The sequence below is a fragment of the Carcharhinus amblyrhynchos genome, chromosome 3 (assembly GCF_965287045.1).
Source record: "Carcharhinus amblyrhynchos chromosome 3, sCarAmb.v2.hapA, whole genome shotgun sequence".
NCBI classification, from domain to species: Eukaryota; Metazoa; Chordata; class Chondrichthyes; order Carcharhiniformes; family Carcharhinidae; genus Carcharhinus; species Carcharhinus amblyrhynchos.
This window is the reverse complement of record NC_137326.1, coordinates 129,726,182-129,745,530: the sequence shown is the minus strand read 5'-3', so window position 1 is coordinate 129,745,530 and position 19,349 is coordinate 129,726,182. Positions and strand designations below refer to the sequence as shown.

Genomic DNA, 19,349 nt, shown 5'->3' with positions numbered 1-19,349 from the left:
TGAGCCACAACAGATCAGCCATGATCTTATTGAATGGCGGGGCAGGCTCGAAGGGCTAGATGGCCTACTCCTGCTCCTATTTCTTATGTTCTTATGTTCTTATGAAATCAGGATGATAAAGAAGCAAGCATTTGAAACACAGCTGGTCCCTCATACCCAAAAGATGAACTTGGACTTTCTCATCGGCCTCTGGCTGTCCTTGCTGCATTTTTTATCCACGTTTCCAACTCCCAACATTCCTGCTTCTTAATAACATGCTACACGTGCTACTTGTGCATGACTTTTTCAGGAGTATCTATTCAGCAGCAAGTGTTGTTTTCTTTAATCCCACTCAATATGTTGGAGGTTTTTCTTTCTTGGGTTGTCCTGTACACTTGTTTTCTTAACACATCCACATTGTCAAATTCCCATCCTCAATCCTACCCAGCTTAATAGAGGCTTTCGAGTTCTTCACCTGGGGGCCTCACTGCAGGTACAAACAACACATTCATAAGAACATAAGAAATAGGAGCAGGAATAGCCTGCCCCGCCATTCAGTAAGATCATGGCTGATCCGAAAATGGTTCAGTTCCACTTACCCGCCTGCTCCCCATAACTCTTAATTCCCTGGTCTATCAGAAAACTATCTACCCGTGACTTAAACATATTCAACGAGGTAGCCTCCACCACTTCAATGGGCACAGAATTCCAGAGATTCACTACCCTTTTGACAGAAGAAGTTCCTCCTCAACTCTGTTCTAAACTGAAACCCCCATCCCCACTTATTTTGAGGCTGTGTCCCCTCGTTCTTGTTTCCTTTCCAAATGGAAAGAATCTCTCTGCCTCTACCCTATCTAGCCCTTTCATTATCTTATATGTCTCTATAAGATCACCCCTCAGCCTTCTAAGCTCCAATGAGTACAGGCCCAATCTACTCAATCTTTCCTCATAAGCTAACCACACACAACCCCCCCAGTCTCCGGTATCAGCCTGGTGAACCTTCTCTGTACTCCCTCCAAGGCCAATATATCCTTTTGCGAATAAGGGGACCAAAATCATCTGCACTTTGTCACAACCTCTGAAAGCACGAGGAGCAAACCAATTTGCTGATGAATCAATAAATAATCGGAGGAAAAAAAACGATATAGGGTGAGATTTTCTGCCCTCTCAGTGGTGTTCTTGGCAGTGGGAGGTAGTGCACTGTTTGCTGATAACAGGATCCTCTGGTCTCGCCGCTGTCAACGGGAATTCCAACTGAAGCCAGCCCAGACTGCTGGGAAACCCATGGCATTGAGTGCACTGCCACCGGGACTGGAGAATCTAGCCAGCGTGAACGGCCAGAGAATTCCAGCCAGAGAAATCTAGTGACTTTGAAGATTACTCCACTAAACTCAGATAGCCCTATTTGTCAACACAATTATCATAATCCCTGTGGTATTATAAATAAATCTGACAAGCTCTAAAATGTGGCAGTGGATTGTTGTATCGGCTCATCATTTCCTTTCATTGCAGTTAGGATAATGACGCTGATGTCGGATCATTAGTTCTTTGTGACGATACTGTGCCTCTAAGAAATGTATTTTACTCATGTTTCATTGTAGGCTTTTCAAGCACTTCCTTTGCAAAATTTTATTGGTGCCGTAATGCCTGCAGCCGGTATCCTCTAATTGTTACTGAAGCAATATAATGGACATGTTATTTATATTTATTCTGGCCTAATGCAGTATCCTGGAACAGTCCTTTTGGAATTGTTGGGAGGAGCATGAGTGTCAGGTCAGATGCTGCCTGGGGTCAGTTTTTTCTCCCCACCCACAGAAAAGTCCAAGGTTTTAGTTTCATTTTTCTCGGATGCTGTTCGAATGTGAGACAGGAAGCAGCATCTTGTTTTTCCCTCCTATTGGAGTTGAAAATTCTCTTGCCTGGGAGTTGCTAGCTAGAAACGAGCGGAGGAAAGCAATCAGTTTCTATCTGTCTCTCTCTCTCTCTCCAGAGGTGTGCTGAAAGTTCCAGGACTGGAAAGCCTCAGAATTTTAATCCAACAAATTCTAGAACACAAAGCTCAGTCCACCACACAAACCAGCCTCCCATCCATTAACTTCACCTACACTTTTGCTGCCCCTCAGAAAAGCAGCCAGCATAATCAAGGACCCCACACACCCCGGACACTCTCTCTTCCACCTTCTTCTGTCAGGAAAAAGATACAAAAGTCTGAGGTCACCTACCAACTGACTCAAGAACAGCTGCTGCCATCAGACTTTTGAATGGACCTACTTTGTCTGAAGTTGATTTTTCTCTACATCCTAGCTGTGACTGTAAAACTACACTCTGCACTTTCTCGTTTCCTCTCTATGGTATGCTTTGTCTGTATAGCATAGGAAACAATACTTTTCACTGTATGCTAATACCTGTGACAATAATAAATCAAATCAAATCAAAATCAAAGATCCAATGCAGATGTTACAAAGCTGAAGTGGTAAAAGTTATGTTAAATCTTGTTATATTTTAATTATATTCTTGAATAAACCTTGTCTGATAAAAGCTCCTTAGTGGGTCACTTGAATCATACCTGGAGTGAAACATCTTATGCCCACTCCGTGCCAAATTCAAATGTAAAAACTTAGGGTCCAGACTAACTTCATAAAACACCCAACTTGGAGTTTCTGGCCTGGGTCATAATATCTTTTAAAAAATTCACACAAAATTGAAGTTTTAAGCTTATTTAGACTTGAAGCAAGTACTTCAAAGTAATGGAAAGTGAGTTACAAAATCATAGTTCACCACCCCGTGCCTGTGTTACAGTCCGGTTTCACACATCAGGCATTTTAACACCCCCTTTCAGCTTTGATTATTAATTTCAATGCTCAGTCACGGGCAGCCTGTGGACTTGTCCCTTTAAGAAGCCAGTTGAGATTGGGTCAGTTTTTTCAGAGCGAGGAAAGGAAGAAGGAGGGAAGGCAAATTCAAGAGTGAGAGAAAGCGAGAGCAAGACGCACATATACATGAGAAAGGAAAAATCCCGTCTGAAAACTGAACCAACTGCAGACAGGGGTACTGGCAACCCACATACCACCCACTGTCCTCTAGAATCATTTTTACACAAATTCTATGGATTCATAAGGCTTTAGTTATGCTATTACTTGGCATCCTGCATACTCCAAGGTCTAGTCTGACCACAGACTGGACATGTGAGCAGAGAGTCTCACTCCTCTTGTGTTTAGTATGAACACTGAAGTCCTCATCAGGCGGAGGGGTCTTCCAAATTTCCGCAGTAAGTTCAAAGAACGGCAAAACTCCCAGAGAATTCCGCTCGGAGTATTTCAGGGCTTTGAAATACAATGCTATTATTGCATCATTGTAAATTTCAGCAAGTGAGTATATTTGGGGTTCACTGGACCCCGCTTTGTACAACTAACAAGTGGGATTTTAATAAAGCACTTGGCAAGCAACCAGAATCTGGGAGTTCAATTTCCATTACGACAGGCAATAAAACCAAATTCAATAAACCTGATAATTAATAGGCTAGCATCAGGAAAATGATCAAGACTGTCGCGCCAACCAAATGATTAATTAATAGCCTTCAGGGAAAGGATAACCTGTCAGTTCTGTACATGACTACAATATCTCAGTATGCTGTTAGCGCAATGTCCCCTGAAGTAGTCTAGGGAACCATTCAGTGCAAAAGAAATTGTCACACACTAAAAGGACAGAAAAGGTTCAAGGAGAAGGCTTACCACTTGTCATGGCAATAACTATAACCTTGCCAGTGTCATCCACACCCAGACATCAAATTTTACAAAAGAAAAATTACAGTGTGACTGTTCTCAGCTGAAATCAAAACAAGATTACCCAGCAGAATTGGCACAGAACTAACTCCTGGCTGGCAGAATTGGATATCTATCGACTTGAGGTGTGTGGACATCTCAAAATAAGGGGGAGCAGACTGAGGACTGAGTTGAGGAGGAACTTCTTCACCCAAAGGGTTGCAAATCTGTGGAATATCCTGCCCAGTGAAGCAGTTGAGGTGACCTTGCTGAATGTTTTTAAGGCCAAAACAGATTTTTAAACAGTAAAGGAATTAAGGGTCATGGTGAGCAGGCGAGTAAGCGGAGCCAAGTCCACGAAAAGATCAACCATGATCTTACTGAATGGCAGAGCAGGCTCGGGGGGGGGGGGCCAAATGGCCTACTCCTGCTCTTAGTTCTTATGTTATCTGCAAACTAACATTACAGCAATTGAACTCCCTCCCTAACAGCACTGAACGTATCTTCCCCACACATTCTGCAGTGGTTCAAAATGGCTCACCGACACCTTCTCAAAAGGCAACTAGGGATGGCCGATAAACACCTTGCAATTGACACCCGTACGCTCTGAGAAACAAAACACCTTGGCCAGAATTCTCCAGTCCCGGCGCCACCGCTGCCAGCGAGAGGGGACAACTTGCTTTGAAGTTGTAGTTAAGCTTTAGCTGCCAATCCCAGCCCTGACCTATGGCTGGGGTTCTCCAGTCCCCCATTTATTGCAGCAGGACTGGAGAACCCCAGCCATAGGTCAGGGCTGGGATTGGCGGCTAAAGCTTAACCACAACTTCAACGCAATTTCCCCTTTCCATCCACCCGTTGTCCTAAACGGATGCAATTAGTTTTTCCAAAAGCAATCTGCGGAAAATCAAAAAAAAAAAATTCACGACAGTCACGACACAGTTTCGCCAAACGGTTTTGAGGAGTCGCTCACCTGCAACATGCAGCTCAGGCCGTAAACTAAAGGACGATGCTGCGGGCACGAATGGAAATCCGAGAAGGCCGACTGCACCGGACTCATCACTACAGCAGGAGCAGCGGGGCTGGGAGCAGCCAGAGGAGCGGTATTTGGTCCAATGATCATGTGAGGCGAATGTGCAGGAACCAGGTTGGATGCGCTTTCACTGAGAAGAACAGAGAGCCTCCTGGCACAGAAATACGCAAGGCGACGAGACAGATAGGCTGACTGAACAAACTCTTCCGAATACTGAAAGAAAGAAAGGATCGATCATTGGGATGGGGGTGGATCATGTTTGTAATAACCTACGAGATTAGAACAATTTTTCTGCCTGCTATGCCTCAAACAAAAAGAATACAGCACAGGAGTAGGTCCTTCAGCCCTCCAAGCCCACGCCGATCGTGTTGCCTGCCTGAACTGAAACCCTATCCACTTTGGTAGTGCGGTGACCAGAATTGTATACAATACTCCAAATGAAGCCTGACTAAGGTTCTGAACAGCCGCAGCATGAAGGGTCATCTGGACTCAAAACATTCGCTCTATTCTCTCTCCACAGATGCCGCCAGACCTGCTGAGATTTTCCAGCAGTTTCTGTTTTTGTTTCAGATTCCAGCACCCGCAGTATTTCGCATTAATGCCTTGAGTTGAGATCCTGTCTAATCTAAATAAAACACGTACCTAGAATCACAGAACCACAAAAAAAGAGGTCAGTCGGCCCATCCATCCTGCACTGGCAGCAATCCCACCCAGACCTGCTCCCCGTAACCCCACACTAGGGGATTTTAACAGTAACTTCATTGCAGCGTTACTGTAAACCTACTTGCGACAATAAATAAGCTTAAACTTACTGTACCCTGCCAATCACCCTGACCCTAAGGGGCAACTGAGCACAGCCAATCCACCTAACCCACCAGGAATCAAGTGAGATAGTTGTAATGGCAAAGAACGAAGGAAAAAAGAGGCTCATCCCTAGTTTGTACTCAAATATACCTATCCACAAGTAATGGTTATGTTACCAGAGTAGAAATACGGAGAGGCTTGCAATAATAATTCAGAGAACATAGGAACTAGGAGCAGGAGTAGGCCATCTGGCCCCTCGAGCCTGCTCCACCATTCAGTAAGACATTGGCTGATCTTACCGTGGACTCAACTCCGCTTACCCGCCCGTTCACCATAACCCTTAATTCCTTTACTGTTCAAAAATCCATCTATCCTTGCCGTAAAAACATTCAATGAGGTAGCCTCAACTGCTTCACCCGGCAGGGAATTCCACAGATTCACAACTCTTTGTGAGAAGAAGTTCCTCCTCAACTAAGTCCTAAACCTGCTCCCCCTTAGCTGGTCTGAAGCCCGTCATGGCGGTTTGGGAATCGAAACGGTTTAAAACTCAAACGTGGAAATAAAATTCTGGGATCAGTAAATGGGATGCCAAAGTTGTCAACAGTCAGAAAAACACATACAAGCCATTCATACTTTTTGGGGACCGGACATGCCGTTCTTACCCACACTGGCCTGTGTGTGGTTCCTGTTTCACATCAGCATGATTGACACTTAACTGCCTTCTGAAGCAGTCCAGAAAGATACTCAGTTACATCAGTTCCACTGCTCAAGAAGGCAACCCACCATCACCACCTCCTCAAGGCAATCATGGATGGGAAATGTTGGTTGAATGATGCGTACATCTCAAAAAATGATTATTTTCTTAAAGTACACAGCAGATTATAATCTGTCAAAGTTAAAACCCCATAGCAAGGACCTGGTTTGATACTGGGTCTAGACAATAGGTTAATTACTTACCGGCCCATCTCTGGAGTAACTTTCTAACAGTCACAGTTCTTAAGTCTTTTCGTAGTTTCATTTCATATAGAAGGATAATGAGAACCAAATTAGCAGCAACAAGCAATGACACAAGTAGTCACCTGTTCCCACACTGTATTTTATACAGGGATTGAGACAAGTGTCCATGAGTTCTGATAGCTGTGAAGATTGGTAGCTTGCTAGAAATACATCACCTGATTGCTATTCAAAGCCATGAACTAATTGCAGCCTATTCCAAAACACCAAAAGGTCATATCCACCTAAGAAGTTGAGTTTGCCTGCTATAATTATATCATGTGGAGGTTCGCGGAGGAGCAGGTGATAATGCTTGGAAAAGTTAAAAAAAAATCTCCTGTGGTTTTGCTTAGGCTGAGATCTGGAGTGCAATTATAGACGATAGCTGTGATGTTTAACATGGTCCACTGGTGGCACGGTGGTTAGCACTGCTGCCTCCCAGCACCAGGGACTCGGGTTCAATTCCGGCCTCAGGTCATCGTCTGGGCGGAGTTTGAGCATTCTCCCCATGTTTACGTGGGTTTCCTCTGGGTGCTCTAGTCCAGAGATGTGCGGGTTAGGTTGACTGGCCGTGCTAAATTGACCTTAATGTCAGGGGGATTAGCCGGGTAAATGTGTGAGGTTATGGGAATAGGGGCTGCATGGGATTGTGATTGGTGCAGACTCGATGGGCTGAACGGCCTCCTTCTGTACTGTAGGATCCTATGAAGAGTAGGGGTTTGAAGAATGGAGTTCAGGACATGCATATAAATTTTAAACTTAGAACTGCCAACTTTGCAAAAAAATGGTAGAGAACGACTCAATAATAGCATTGGGGATGGGTGAAGTTTGAAATCACCATCACTGACGCCATAGAATATTAAATCAAAAGGCTGTACATGATTGAAAATGTGTGAATCCAATTGGAAATTGGAATTTGGCTTTAAGTAGCAATTTTTTTTAAATAACTCGTGTCTAAACTAACCACTTACAGAGGATCTCACAGCCTTCCTATTGCAAAACCTACACTCACCGTGCTTTGTTGCATTAGATTGTGAAAGAGGTCAACTGTACCTTTCCTTTTTGGTGTTTCAGTCCATCAGACTGACAAAGAACCTTGGGCCATAATGTACGTAAATTCTCGCAATGCTAAATTCTCACGCAGTGCACACGAACAGACGCAAGAAATTTTCACTAGGGGATTTTCACAATAATTGCAGTATTAATGTAAGCCTACTTGTGACGAATGACTAAACTTTTATTTAAGCTTTACCTTCAAGCTAACCTACGCTAATAGTGCTCAGTATTATTTATTCGCAAAATATGATGTAGTTAGTTGTCGAAAAGAGACACAGCCGCTTGCCCTGCTTCCAGATGCTCTGTGGAAGGCACCGCACCATTTGCAACAATCTGTCGTGGTTCATGGAAATTTAACAGCCCAGTACTGGTCTAACTAACAACATGCACTGTTCATTAGCTGTTTACAATGCTCTCCAGCCCGTTCCTGTTTAAACATTGTGGAGGCTGAAATCCACACATGCAAAACGCTAATAATAATAAGGCTGCATCGACTTTATTACACAGAATTCGAGTCTGGCTCCTGTGAAGTGCCTTGGGACATTGCCTGTGCTATATAAATATAACGTGGTTATTGCTGCTCGAGATTGAAAACTTAATTGAAATTTCTTCTTTTTGCACTTTTTCCTTTTGTCTCTTTTTATTGAACTCTTAATCCAATCATTCTTTCCCTCTCTGTTTATCTATCTGAACCAATTTGACATTGAGTTCAGCATTCCAACTCGCACCATCTGGTTCAGACCCAGCACTGCACGTTAACAATTCTACAATCTGATGGTTGGTTAAGATACAGTCACTCGTCCTGTTTGCATAGATCCCAGACATCTGCAAAAGGCTTTGATGGCAGAGGCAAAACTTCCAATCAGAGTCACACAAAGGTGACTCTGGGCAAGTCTGGTGATGATGTTCCTTCTGTAATGTGCTCAATAATGTTAGAAACCTTGTCTTTAGTACCACGTCAAAGAACAAATAAAAGTACAGCACAGGAACTGGCCCTTCAGCCCTCCAAGCCTGTGCCAATCATAATGCCTCAACTAAACTACAAAAAAAACCTTCTGCCCTTACTCAGTCCATATCTCTCTATTCCCTTTCAATTCATGTATCTATCCAGATGCTTCTTAAATGTTGCTCATGTGCCTGCTTCCACCACCTCCTCTGGTTCCAATGTGTTCCAGGCACACACACACTGCGCAAAAAACCTCCCCTGCATTTCTCCCTTAAAATTTCCCCCTCTTACCTTGAACTTATGGGCGGCACAGTGACATAGTGGTTAGCACTGCTGCCTCACAGTGCCATGGACCTGGGTTCGATGCCCGGCTTGGGTCATTGTCTGTGCGCAGTTTGCATGTTCTCCCCTCACAGTCAACATCTTTGAGACCAGGCAACATCCTGGTGAACCTTCTTTGCATTCTCTCCAAAGCTTCCACGTCCTTCAGGTAGTGTGGAAACCAGAGCTGCACACAATACTCCAAAACCAAGGTTTTATGTGGCTGCAACATGATTTCCCAACTCTTGTACTCAATGCCCTGACCAATGAAGGCAAGCATGCCACATGCCTTCTTAATTATCTTGGCCATCTGTGTTGCCACTTTGAGGGAACTGTGGACCTACACACCCAGATCCCTCTGGATGTTAATGCTCCTTGGGGTTCTGCCATTTACAGCTACTGAAAGCAAGATGGAAGCACAAAGGATTGTTCAATACTCAGAACAATTTAACTGGTTCTAGTTCAATTCCACTCTAGCTAGTGGTAGTTGTCTACTGCCTCGCAATTTCACATAATTTTGTTCCTGTTTGCTATTTGTCTATCAACTAGTTCACTAGATGTCCAACTCTAAGTTGTAGTAGTTCAAAGCATGCCATTTCAGCCAATCAGGTGCAGAAGTACAGGCTCTACGAATGCAGATTGACATAAGTATCAGTATCTACATTTTTAAATCATGACAATGGGCGCAGAGGAGGTTCACAGGAATGATCCCAGGAATGAAGGTTTGTCCTATGAGGAGCAGTTGAGGAGTCTGGGACTATACTCGATGGAGTTTAGAAGGATGAAGGGGAGATTTACTGTGTGCAGTTTTGGTCGCCGCATTTGCGAAAGGGTATATTGGCCTTGGAGGGAGTACAGAGAAGGTTCACCAGGCTGATACCGGAGATGAGGGGGTTAGCTTATGAGGAGAGATTGAATAGACTGGGTCTGTACTCGTTAGAGTTTAGAAGGATGAGGGGGGATCTTATAGAGACTTACAAGATAATGAAGAGGCTAGATAGGGTAGAGGTAGAGAGATTCTTCCCACTTAGAAAGGATAGCAGAACTAGAAGGCACAGCCTCAATATAAGGGGGGCGCAGTTTAGATCAGAGTTGAGAGGAACTTCTTCACTCAAAGGGTGGTGAATCTCTGGAATTGTCTGCCCATTGAAGTGGTGGAGGCTACCTCGCTGAATATATTTAAGTCATGGGTAGATAGATTTCTGATAGACAAGGGAATTAAGGGCTATGGGGAGAAAGCGGGAAAGTGGAACTGATCCACTTCAGATCAGCCATGATCTTATTGAATGGTGGGGCAGGCTCGAAGGGCTAGATGGCCTACTCCTGCTCCTATTTCTTATGTTCTTATTATGTTCTCATCTAATTGAAACTTACGGAATACTGTCAGGCCTAGATAGAGTGGATATGGAGAGGATGTTTCCATTGGTGGGAGAGACTAGAACTCAAGGGCACAACCTCAGAGTGAAGGGACGCTCCTTTAAAACTGAGATGAGGAGGAATTTCTTCAGCCAGAGGGTGGTGAATATGTGGAACTCATTGCCGTAGAGGGCTTTGGAGGCCAGGTCATTGAGTGTCTTTAAGACAAAGGTAGATAAGTTCTTGATGAATAAGGGGATTAAGGGTTATGGGGAGAATGGGAATGAGAATCATATCAGCTATGATTGAATGGCAGAGCAGACTCGATGGGCCAAATGGCCTAATCCTGCTCCAAATCTTATGGTCTTATGACTATATAGATACTCATCAAATAATTTTAAGTAACATACCTAGAACAAGAAAAGTAATAAATCTTTAACTCTGAATTTAAGATTCTATTTTTTCCTACTCGTTTCAGCGATGCTTGTCAGTGCTGAGAATTTGATAGAGTTCCATTGCCATTGTTAACACACCGATCAACACAGCATTGGATTTTTCAGCAGTTTTGCTCTTTTCCTACTTGATCCATCAAGCCTTGGTTCACAGGAAGACTATGAATTTTTCATTTCCCAGATCGGTCTACCCTGCCATCCCTCAGCAAGGCCTCAGGACAATTGTTGACAGATGAAGGACAGAATGGCAATGAGCTCCCTGTCTGGAACCAAATTGAACTTCCAAATTCAGTGGACACAGAACTAATACCACCGGGTATAGAGGAGCCTTTCAGTGTCACAAACTGAACTGGATCCTAATGCAGCCATAAAGTGCTTGTGCTCAGCCACAACTGTACATTATGACTAAGCAAACTCAAAGGGAAGCTCGTTAGAAATTTTCAGCAACATTTTAACATGGGATGGGAGCAAATGTGTACAATTCTGGTCACTCTATTATAGAAAGGATATTATTAAAGTAGAAAGAGTGCAGAAAAGATTTACTAGGATGCTACTGGGACTTGGTTTGAGTTATAAGGAGAAGTTTGATAGACTGGAACTTTTTTCTCTGGAGTGCAGGAGCCTTGGGGTGAACTTATAGAGGTCTATAAAATCGTGAGGGGCACAGATCAGCTAGATAGTCAATATCTTTTCCCAAAGATAGGGGAATCTAAAACTAGAGGGCATAGGTTTACGGTGAAAGGGGAGAGGATCCAGAGGGGCAATTTTTTCACACAGAGGGTGGTGAGTGTCTGGAATAAGCTGCCAGAGATAGTAGTAGAGGCGGGTACAATTGTGTCTTTTAAAAAGTGTTTAGATGGTTACATGGGTAAGAATGGTATAGAGAGATATGGGCCAAATATGGGTAACTGGGACTGGCTTTGGGGTTTTAAAACAAAAAGGCGGCATGGACAAGTTGGGCCGAAGGACCCGTTTCCATGCTGTAAACTCTACGACTCTAAATGCTTCAATAACAACTCGCGGTTTGGCAACATTTAAGGTCACCCCATTTTCTGAATTGAGTTGACCTTCTTTTGGACAACACTGAAAGGTTGGTCCACTTCAATGCAAGTAATGTAGCTGTTTATTAAATGCAGGCAAGGCTACAGTCATATCAACTGTTGCAGAAAGCCCTCTGAAAAATTCTCAAGAAGTTATCCTTTCACTGTAAAGGCATAACTATGAATTTGTGTCATTTTAAATCTCAAGTTAACAAAACCTGAGAACATTTTATCACCAAATATTGTTTAGTTTTGATGCAATGTTCATCAAACAACAAAAATTGCTCTGGAATTTTTTTTGTTACAAATGCTGTAGAGGTAGGTCACTAATTTGGAGCCAAGAATCCCTAACTCCAAACTAGTTCAGCCTTAAAGTCTTCCTTTATTCTACTTTCTTTAATTCCAGCTACATACATAAAAAAAACTGTCTAAAAATGAGGAAAGGGTAAATACTCATGTTGCTTACCTGGAGCATGAGTGGCAACAGCAACTTAAGTAGTTCGTCATCTGTTGGTCTGACCTTTTCTAGGACATCAAGGATCCAGGTCAAATACTCATGTCGCTCCAACATCCCATCCTGCAACATGACATGTGTGCAAGTTAAAATTAGTTTTTTTTTTGCTCCTCGTGCTAAGCAAGTCGATGTATTGTGTTTTACAGTGATGCCAAGCAACATCAATCCCAACATTCTCCCCCCCAAGTAGCAAGAACTTGCAACGCATATACTTGCAGCATATCTCACAAGACTTGTAGAAGTGCACAAGAAGTATGGCAGGGTTTAGTCAGAGCCATTTGTGACGTGCTAATCTTCAAGACGAAAAGAAGTTTGGGCAGCATGGTGGTTAGCACTGCTGCCTCAGAGTGCCAGAGACTGAAGGTGAGTTCCCGGCTTGGGTCATTGTCTGTGCGCAGTCTCCCCATATCTGCATGGGTTTCCTCCGGGTGCTTCAGTTTCCTCCCACACTCCAAAGATGTGCCGGTTAGGTGGACTGACCATGCTAAATTGCCTTTTGGTGCCAGGGAGACTAGCTAGGGTAAATGCATGGGGTTATGGTGATAGGGCCATGGGTGGGATTGTGGTCAATGCAGGCTCGATGGGCTGAACGGCCTCCTTCTGCACTGTAGGGATTCTAAGATTCTCTAAAATATGAATATACATTATGGAAATGCAAATGTACCAATATCTATGGCTGCCTAAAAACAAATCCTCCCAACGACACAGTTAATAAATGGTCCTGCTTAAGATGGAGGGAAAAAATGATGCAATTCAAGCTACTGAATTTAATTGACTGCTTTGGCGTAACAACATGAAAGCTAATGGATCATTCAACGTCAACACAGATTTATCAATACAACTTCACACAGCATTCAGTTACACAGTCATCTCGAGAAGGGCAACTCTTGAGCTGGCTATATTGGCGACAAGAAAGAATTGTCAAAGCAAATGTAATTTCCAATAGGCTTCAAACATCAGTCTGGAAATGAAGGGGAGTGAATCTGCCTTCCAAACTGAAAGTCAATACAGCATTAGTCCACCCACTCTGATCTATGCATGCCAGGCTTGGACTGTGTACCAGCATTATGTCACGACATTCATCATTTTCACTTGAGGGTCTACCGAAGCTTCTGAAAATCAGATGATGGGACAAAATGGGGAGGCGATGGCCATGGGGAGGGGAATGTTCTGGGACCTGGGTTCGAAACCCGCCACGGCAGATGGTGATATTTGAATTCAATGAAAAACAATCTGAAATTAGGAATCTACTGATGACCCAGAAACCATTGTCGATTGTCAGAAAAACCCACCTGGTTCACTAACGCCTTTTAGGGAAGGAAATCTGCCATCCTTACTTGATCTGTTCTACATGTAGCTCCATAGCCACAGCAATGCGCTTGGCCCTCAACTGCCCTCGGGCAACCAGAGATGGACAATAAATGTTGGCTAGCCAGTGACGCCCATGTCCCACAAATGAACTTTTAAAAATTACCAGACACTGAGGTGCTCGGCCTAGCTGGCATGCTAAGCATCCAGGCCTATTTGCAGCAGAACCTTCCAGGGTGTTGGTCAACCCCAGCAGTCACCGATGTGCCCACTGGAACCTTACCAAACATCCCAGATGATGAACTGGTCATCTTCACTTCAAAGGACAAATAAGGAAAGCTCCAAACAAAAAAACAAGTGAAATTTTTAGCAATTGCAATCTACGCTGGAGGTGGAAAAGGAGAGTGGAAGCACTTAAGTGATATCAAACTTGACATTGTAATTTAGATTCTAAACTGGGTCATTACGGACATAATTAGGCAATTGTATGACTTTTCCTCCAAAATAAAGACACAACATTAGGAAATAAAGTGTGATTCAGGCACAGCATGGATCCACATGTTGAAAATATTACACTGCTGGTAAATTGCCTGTGGGATTTCCCCCACAAAAGGAACCAGGGCAAAGACCAAAGAGAGAGGCGAGTTGAAAAGTAGAATGACGATAAAGGCAACACACATTTAAATAGTACATTTCAAACAGAAAACTGCCCGAGATAGGATATGAAAAATCAGTCACCAAAATGTTTTCCAAATATTGAAAGAACTTCAAGTGGATGTTAGTCTCAGGATAAAGGACATTCACACATGTTGGTGTTAAAGATTCAACTTTTGGGAGATACAGAGGAGCAAACACACCCCCAAATTACTAGGCTGAGGTCTGACCTGTGGAAGGCCACTGTTGACAGAGTTGAACATGGAATTCTCTTTTGAGAAGTAGACAAAAATGTTGACATAACAACATTATAGAAGATAGCACGATAATAAATAATAGATACATATGAAAAGTCATCTATATTGCACACTAATTTTCTTGTGTCACGAACTTCAGAATTATTATATATTAGCACTGCTGACTCTCAGAACCAGGGGCCTATGTTCTATTCTGGCCTCGGGTCACTGTCTGTGTGGACTTTGCACGTTCTCCCCGTGTCTGCGTGGGTTTCCTCCGGGTGCTCCAGTTTCTTCCCACAGTCCAAAGATGTGCAGGTTAGGTGGACTGGCCATGCTAAGTTGCTCCTTCATGTCCATAGCTGTGCAGGTGAAGTGGACTGGACGTGATAAAGTCCCCTTAGTGTCCAAAGGTGCGTAGGTCAGGGGGTTTAGCCATAGTAAATGCGAGGGGTTACAGGGATAGGGCAGGAGGGTAGATCGGAGTAAGATGTTCTTTCAGAGAGTCAGTGCAGACTCAATGGGCCGAATGGCCTCCTTCTGCACTGTAGGGATTCTATGGATTCTACTGTTATACCTTTCAATCTTCCAGAAACCAGGTGGGACACCCAACTCTACTTGTCTTTCACATGTCTTCCATCTCATAGTGCTGTTCATCCACCCACTGCCATTCACAGCTGGTTGTTTATGACACTCGTAAATGACAGTTCTGACTGTCCTTCACAGCTCATTATTGTTACCAGCCACCAGCAGCCCCTTCCACAACCGGCTTCAGTTACTATGGGCCTCTGAGGACAACGGACAAATGTGGGAGCTGAGCGTTGGGGTAGTGAGTGGGAGCAGTGAGATTCTTGGGGTTGGACAGAAAGAGGGAAGGAGAAATGACAGAGAAACACAGTGGTTTCAGACAGCAGGGATAGAGTTGTCAATCAAGCCAACGAATGCTTTTTTTCCTCCCATGCTCCCGCCCCCAGCACAGGTTTGAAAGTAGGATGCAGGTAAAGAGACGGCAAGGGTTGGGAATGACACAGAGGAGGAAGGGTAGTAGAGGAACATAGCAATGATGGCAAGTATAGTAACCATGTTGACAGAATATTCAGAGAATATTCCTATAGTTAAGCATTTACATTTTTAAGGGGAATTCTGGATTCAGCTCAATCGGCAGTCAGGACTGAGGACTCAGTCCAGTGATTGGTGGTGTGGTATCTTCTCTCTACCTCCAAGCAGCTTGAAGCATAAGACAATGTCAGTAAGGTCATGGAGTCAAAGACAGCTGCAGGAAGGAAGTGCACATCTGTGCAGAAGGGGAGGGTACTTGGACTGACAAAAGAGTGATTACGGGAACAAAAAAGCAGAAAAACCTGAATGTGACGTATGAAAATTTTACACAAAGTCCGGAATTCTCCGACGTCCACGCCAGTGGGATTCTCTCGTCCCACTGCAGAGTGCGAAGATTTGGCTGACTGCCAAATTCTCTGTCCTTACTGGCAGTGGGGTGTGAACGGACAGAGAATTGCGGCCTTAATCTTTCTGGTATTAATTATTCTCGCTGTGTGTGGGGGTCAGGGGTAACACTTGGGATGATACTGGAACAGGTTACTGTGGCAGAACTTAACGCGTGCAGCAATTACACGCACCTTTAGAATATTTATCTGAACAGAGATGGATATAAATGCAGCACGTTGTACAAAACAAAACCATCAAAAAGGCCCGGGAAGGAGTTGGTAACTATCTCTTGGAACTTATTTATACTCTCCGCAATGTAATCTGCTGTAGTCCAGCACACGGGGGAGAGGATAGTCTGTTACTTTCCTAATTTTCACTTCATTGCATCAATACCTTACAGATCAACCTCACAAGCTGAATTAGGTCATGTTTTACACTGGCATGGTCATCAGCTCAAACAGCAATGCGTGCCCACATGTGGCTCATAGCCACGGGCTCCAGAGGGACAAAGGCAATATGTTTCTTGCCTCGAAAACAAGAAGTCATGTTCTACTTTTCCAGGGGTTGTGGTTGGGATTTGGAGGGGTGGTGATGAGGAAAAAAGGTGATGAAACTACAATCACGTGCACAGAATTTAAAAAGTATGGAAATTGAAACCTCGGCAATGCAATATTCATACAAACTCACTAACATGACCATCCAAAGGGGATTAACTCTCTCTCAGGGTTGGAAAAGAAATTGCCTCTTCTTTATCTTATTTATTTTTTCATGTCCATGAAAGAACATCCCATTCTTTCACAGGACGTGGGTGCCATTGGTACGTCCAACATTTCTTGCCCATCCCTAATTGCCCTTTGAACTGGGTGGTTTGTTCAGTCATTTCAAAGCTGTCCAGAATCAATCACATTCCTCCAGACCAGGTAAGGACAGCAGACTTCCTTCGTTCAGGGACATTAATGAACCAGGTGGACTTTTACGGCATTCGCACTTACTGAGGCTAGTTTTCATTTCCAGATTTTATTAATTGAGTTTAAATTCGGCCATTGCTGTGGTGGGATTTGAACCCATGTCCCCAGAGTGCATTAGCCTGGGCCACTGGATTACCAAGTATGTTAGCATTCTACTGCCATTTCCCCCAACCCCCACTTCTACACTACCCCCCCAATTTTATGAAAACATTTAACACATTTGCTACCAATATTGCAAGGCATAATCACCATCCAAAGAAATTGAGAAACAATCATTTCCAAGAAATGCTTTCAAATGTTTGTGTTTTAAAAGGCACGTGATGAGGATGGGAAATAGTGTAAAAGTCCCAACTTGAACAAATTTAATTGGGGCACGGCAATCCAACAGGCAGGATCACTGGGAGATCCTAATGTTTTCTGGTTAAACACAGAGTCATAATTCAGCAAATCACCCCTCCCCCATCCCTCTGAGTCAACAAAACACTGTTTAAACAAACATGTTCCATTAAAGGTGAAACCAATGAATGAGAGAGAGCAAGAGAGAGAGAGAGACGCACAAACAAAAAGTTAGTTAATAATAATTCTTTGTTAACGGTTTGGTTTCAAAAAGAGGAACTGAAGCCAAGGCTCCTTCTTCAAGTCTCATTTGCTCAACAGCTGTGAGTTTCCAACTGATTTGCACTGACATCGCTCTTCATATTGTACAACAGCTTCTACATGAAGTGGCTCTGTAACACAGTGGGGCTCCCGCTGCTACTTAATCCATCCCATTCAGAGAGTTTTGACAAATTCCTCAGCGTTAAAAACAAAAGAAGAAACAATCATATGAAGAAAGTCACAACCGTAACTTTCAGTTTTGACCACAGGGCGAGAGCATCCAGATCACCAACAACCTGCCCTGGTCCCCCCCATGCTGACGCTATAGTTATGAAAACCCACAAACACCTCTAGTTTCTCAGGAGGCTAAGGGAATTCTGCATGTCCAACATGACTCTCACCAATTTTTTATAGGTGCACCATAGAAAGTATTCTTTCTGTTTGGATCACACCTTGGGATGGCTCCTGCTCTGTCCAAAGGCTGCAAGAAACTACAACAGGTTGTGGACATAGCACAGTCCATCACGCAAACCAGCCTCCCATCCACTGACTCTGTCTACACTTCCCACTGCATCAGAAAAGCAGCCAGCATAATGAAGGACCCCACATACCACGGACATTCTCTCTTCCAGCTTCTTCCGTCGGATAAGAACATAAGAACATAAGAAATAGGAGCAGGAGTAGGCCATCTAGCCCTTCGAGCCTGCCCCGCCATTCAATAAGATCATGGCTGATCTGTTGTGGCTCAGTTCCACTTTCCCGCCCTCTCCCCATAACCCTTAATCCCCTCTCTTATCAAGAACCCATCAACCCGCTTCTTAAAAATATTTAGCGAGGCAGCCTCCACCACTTCAACGGGCAGAGAATTCCAGAGATTCACCACCCTTTGAGTGAAGAAGTTCCTCCTCAACTCCGTTCTAAACCGCCTCCCCTTTATCTTGAGGCTGTGCCCCCTAGTCCTACTGTCTTTTTTGAGCGGGAAGAGTCTCTCCACCTCTATCCTATCCATCCCATTCATCATCTTATACGTCTCAATGAGATCTCCCCTCATTCTTCTAAACTCTAACGAGTACAAGCCTAGTTTATTCAGCCTCTCCTCATAGCTCAATCCCCTCAACTCCAGTATCAGCCTAGTAAACCTCCTCTGCACTCCCTCCAGGGCCAAAATATCCTTGCGCAGGTGCGGCGCCCAAAACTGCACACAGTACTCCAGCTGCGGCCTCACCAATGCCCTATACAGCTGCAGCAAGACCTCCCTACTTTTATATTCAATCCCCCTCGCTATGAAGGCCAGCATCCCATTCGCCTTCCTGACCACCTGCTGCACCTGCAAGCTGGGTTTTTGAACGATACAAAAGTCTAAAACCACGTACCACCTGACTCAAGAACAGCTTCTTCCCTGTTACCATCAAACTTTTGAAGCTGACCGTTCTCCACACCCTGTGACTATAAACCATACTCTGCACCCTCCCCTTTCCTTCTCCCCATGTGTACTCTATGAATAGTATGCTTTGTCTGTATAGCGTGCAAAAAAAAATACTTTTCACTGTATCCCAATACACATGATAATAATAAATCAAACCAAAAGGTGCTCTTTGCTAGCAGAAGGAGGGGAAATAATGTGAGAATGTGTATTGCCATTCACTACAGTATTGACAAGCACTTTTCAAACAGGGAAAAGAAACAGCAACTATTAAATGCTACAAGCATCACTTGTGCTACCAGAGGTTTGGAATGCATCCCTGAACTAGATCGGTACTCTTCCCTGACATTTATGTCCCGCATTTAAAACTGCAGTGTTAAAGTCAAGAGAGCAGGATAAAAGGGCTATAATTTTCTTTATATTCTTTCTGGGAAATATGAACATCATTAAGAAAACCAGCATTTA

General features: G+C 43.8%; 1 protein-coding gene across 1 annotated transcript in view; it reads right to left on the bottom strand.

The window, feature by feature from the left end:
- The window catches only part of LOC145341129 (mediator of RNA polymerase II transcription subunit 12-like protein), a 564,757-nt gene that overhangs the window by 478,269 nt on the left and 67,139 nt on the right, over nucleotides 1-19,349 (bottom strand). The window contains 2 exon segments of the mRNA XM_080186002.1: nucleotides 4,711-4,983; nucleotides 12,205-12,315. Coding sequence (XP_080042128.1) covers nucleotides 4,711-4,983; nucleotides 12,205-12,315 — 384 coding nt within the window.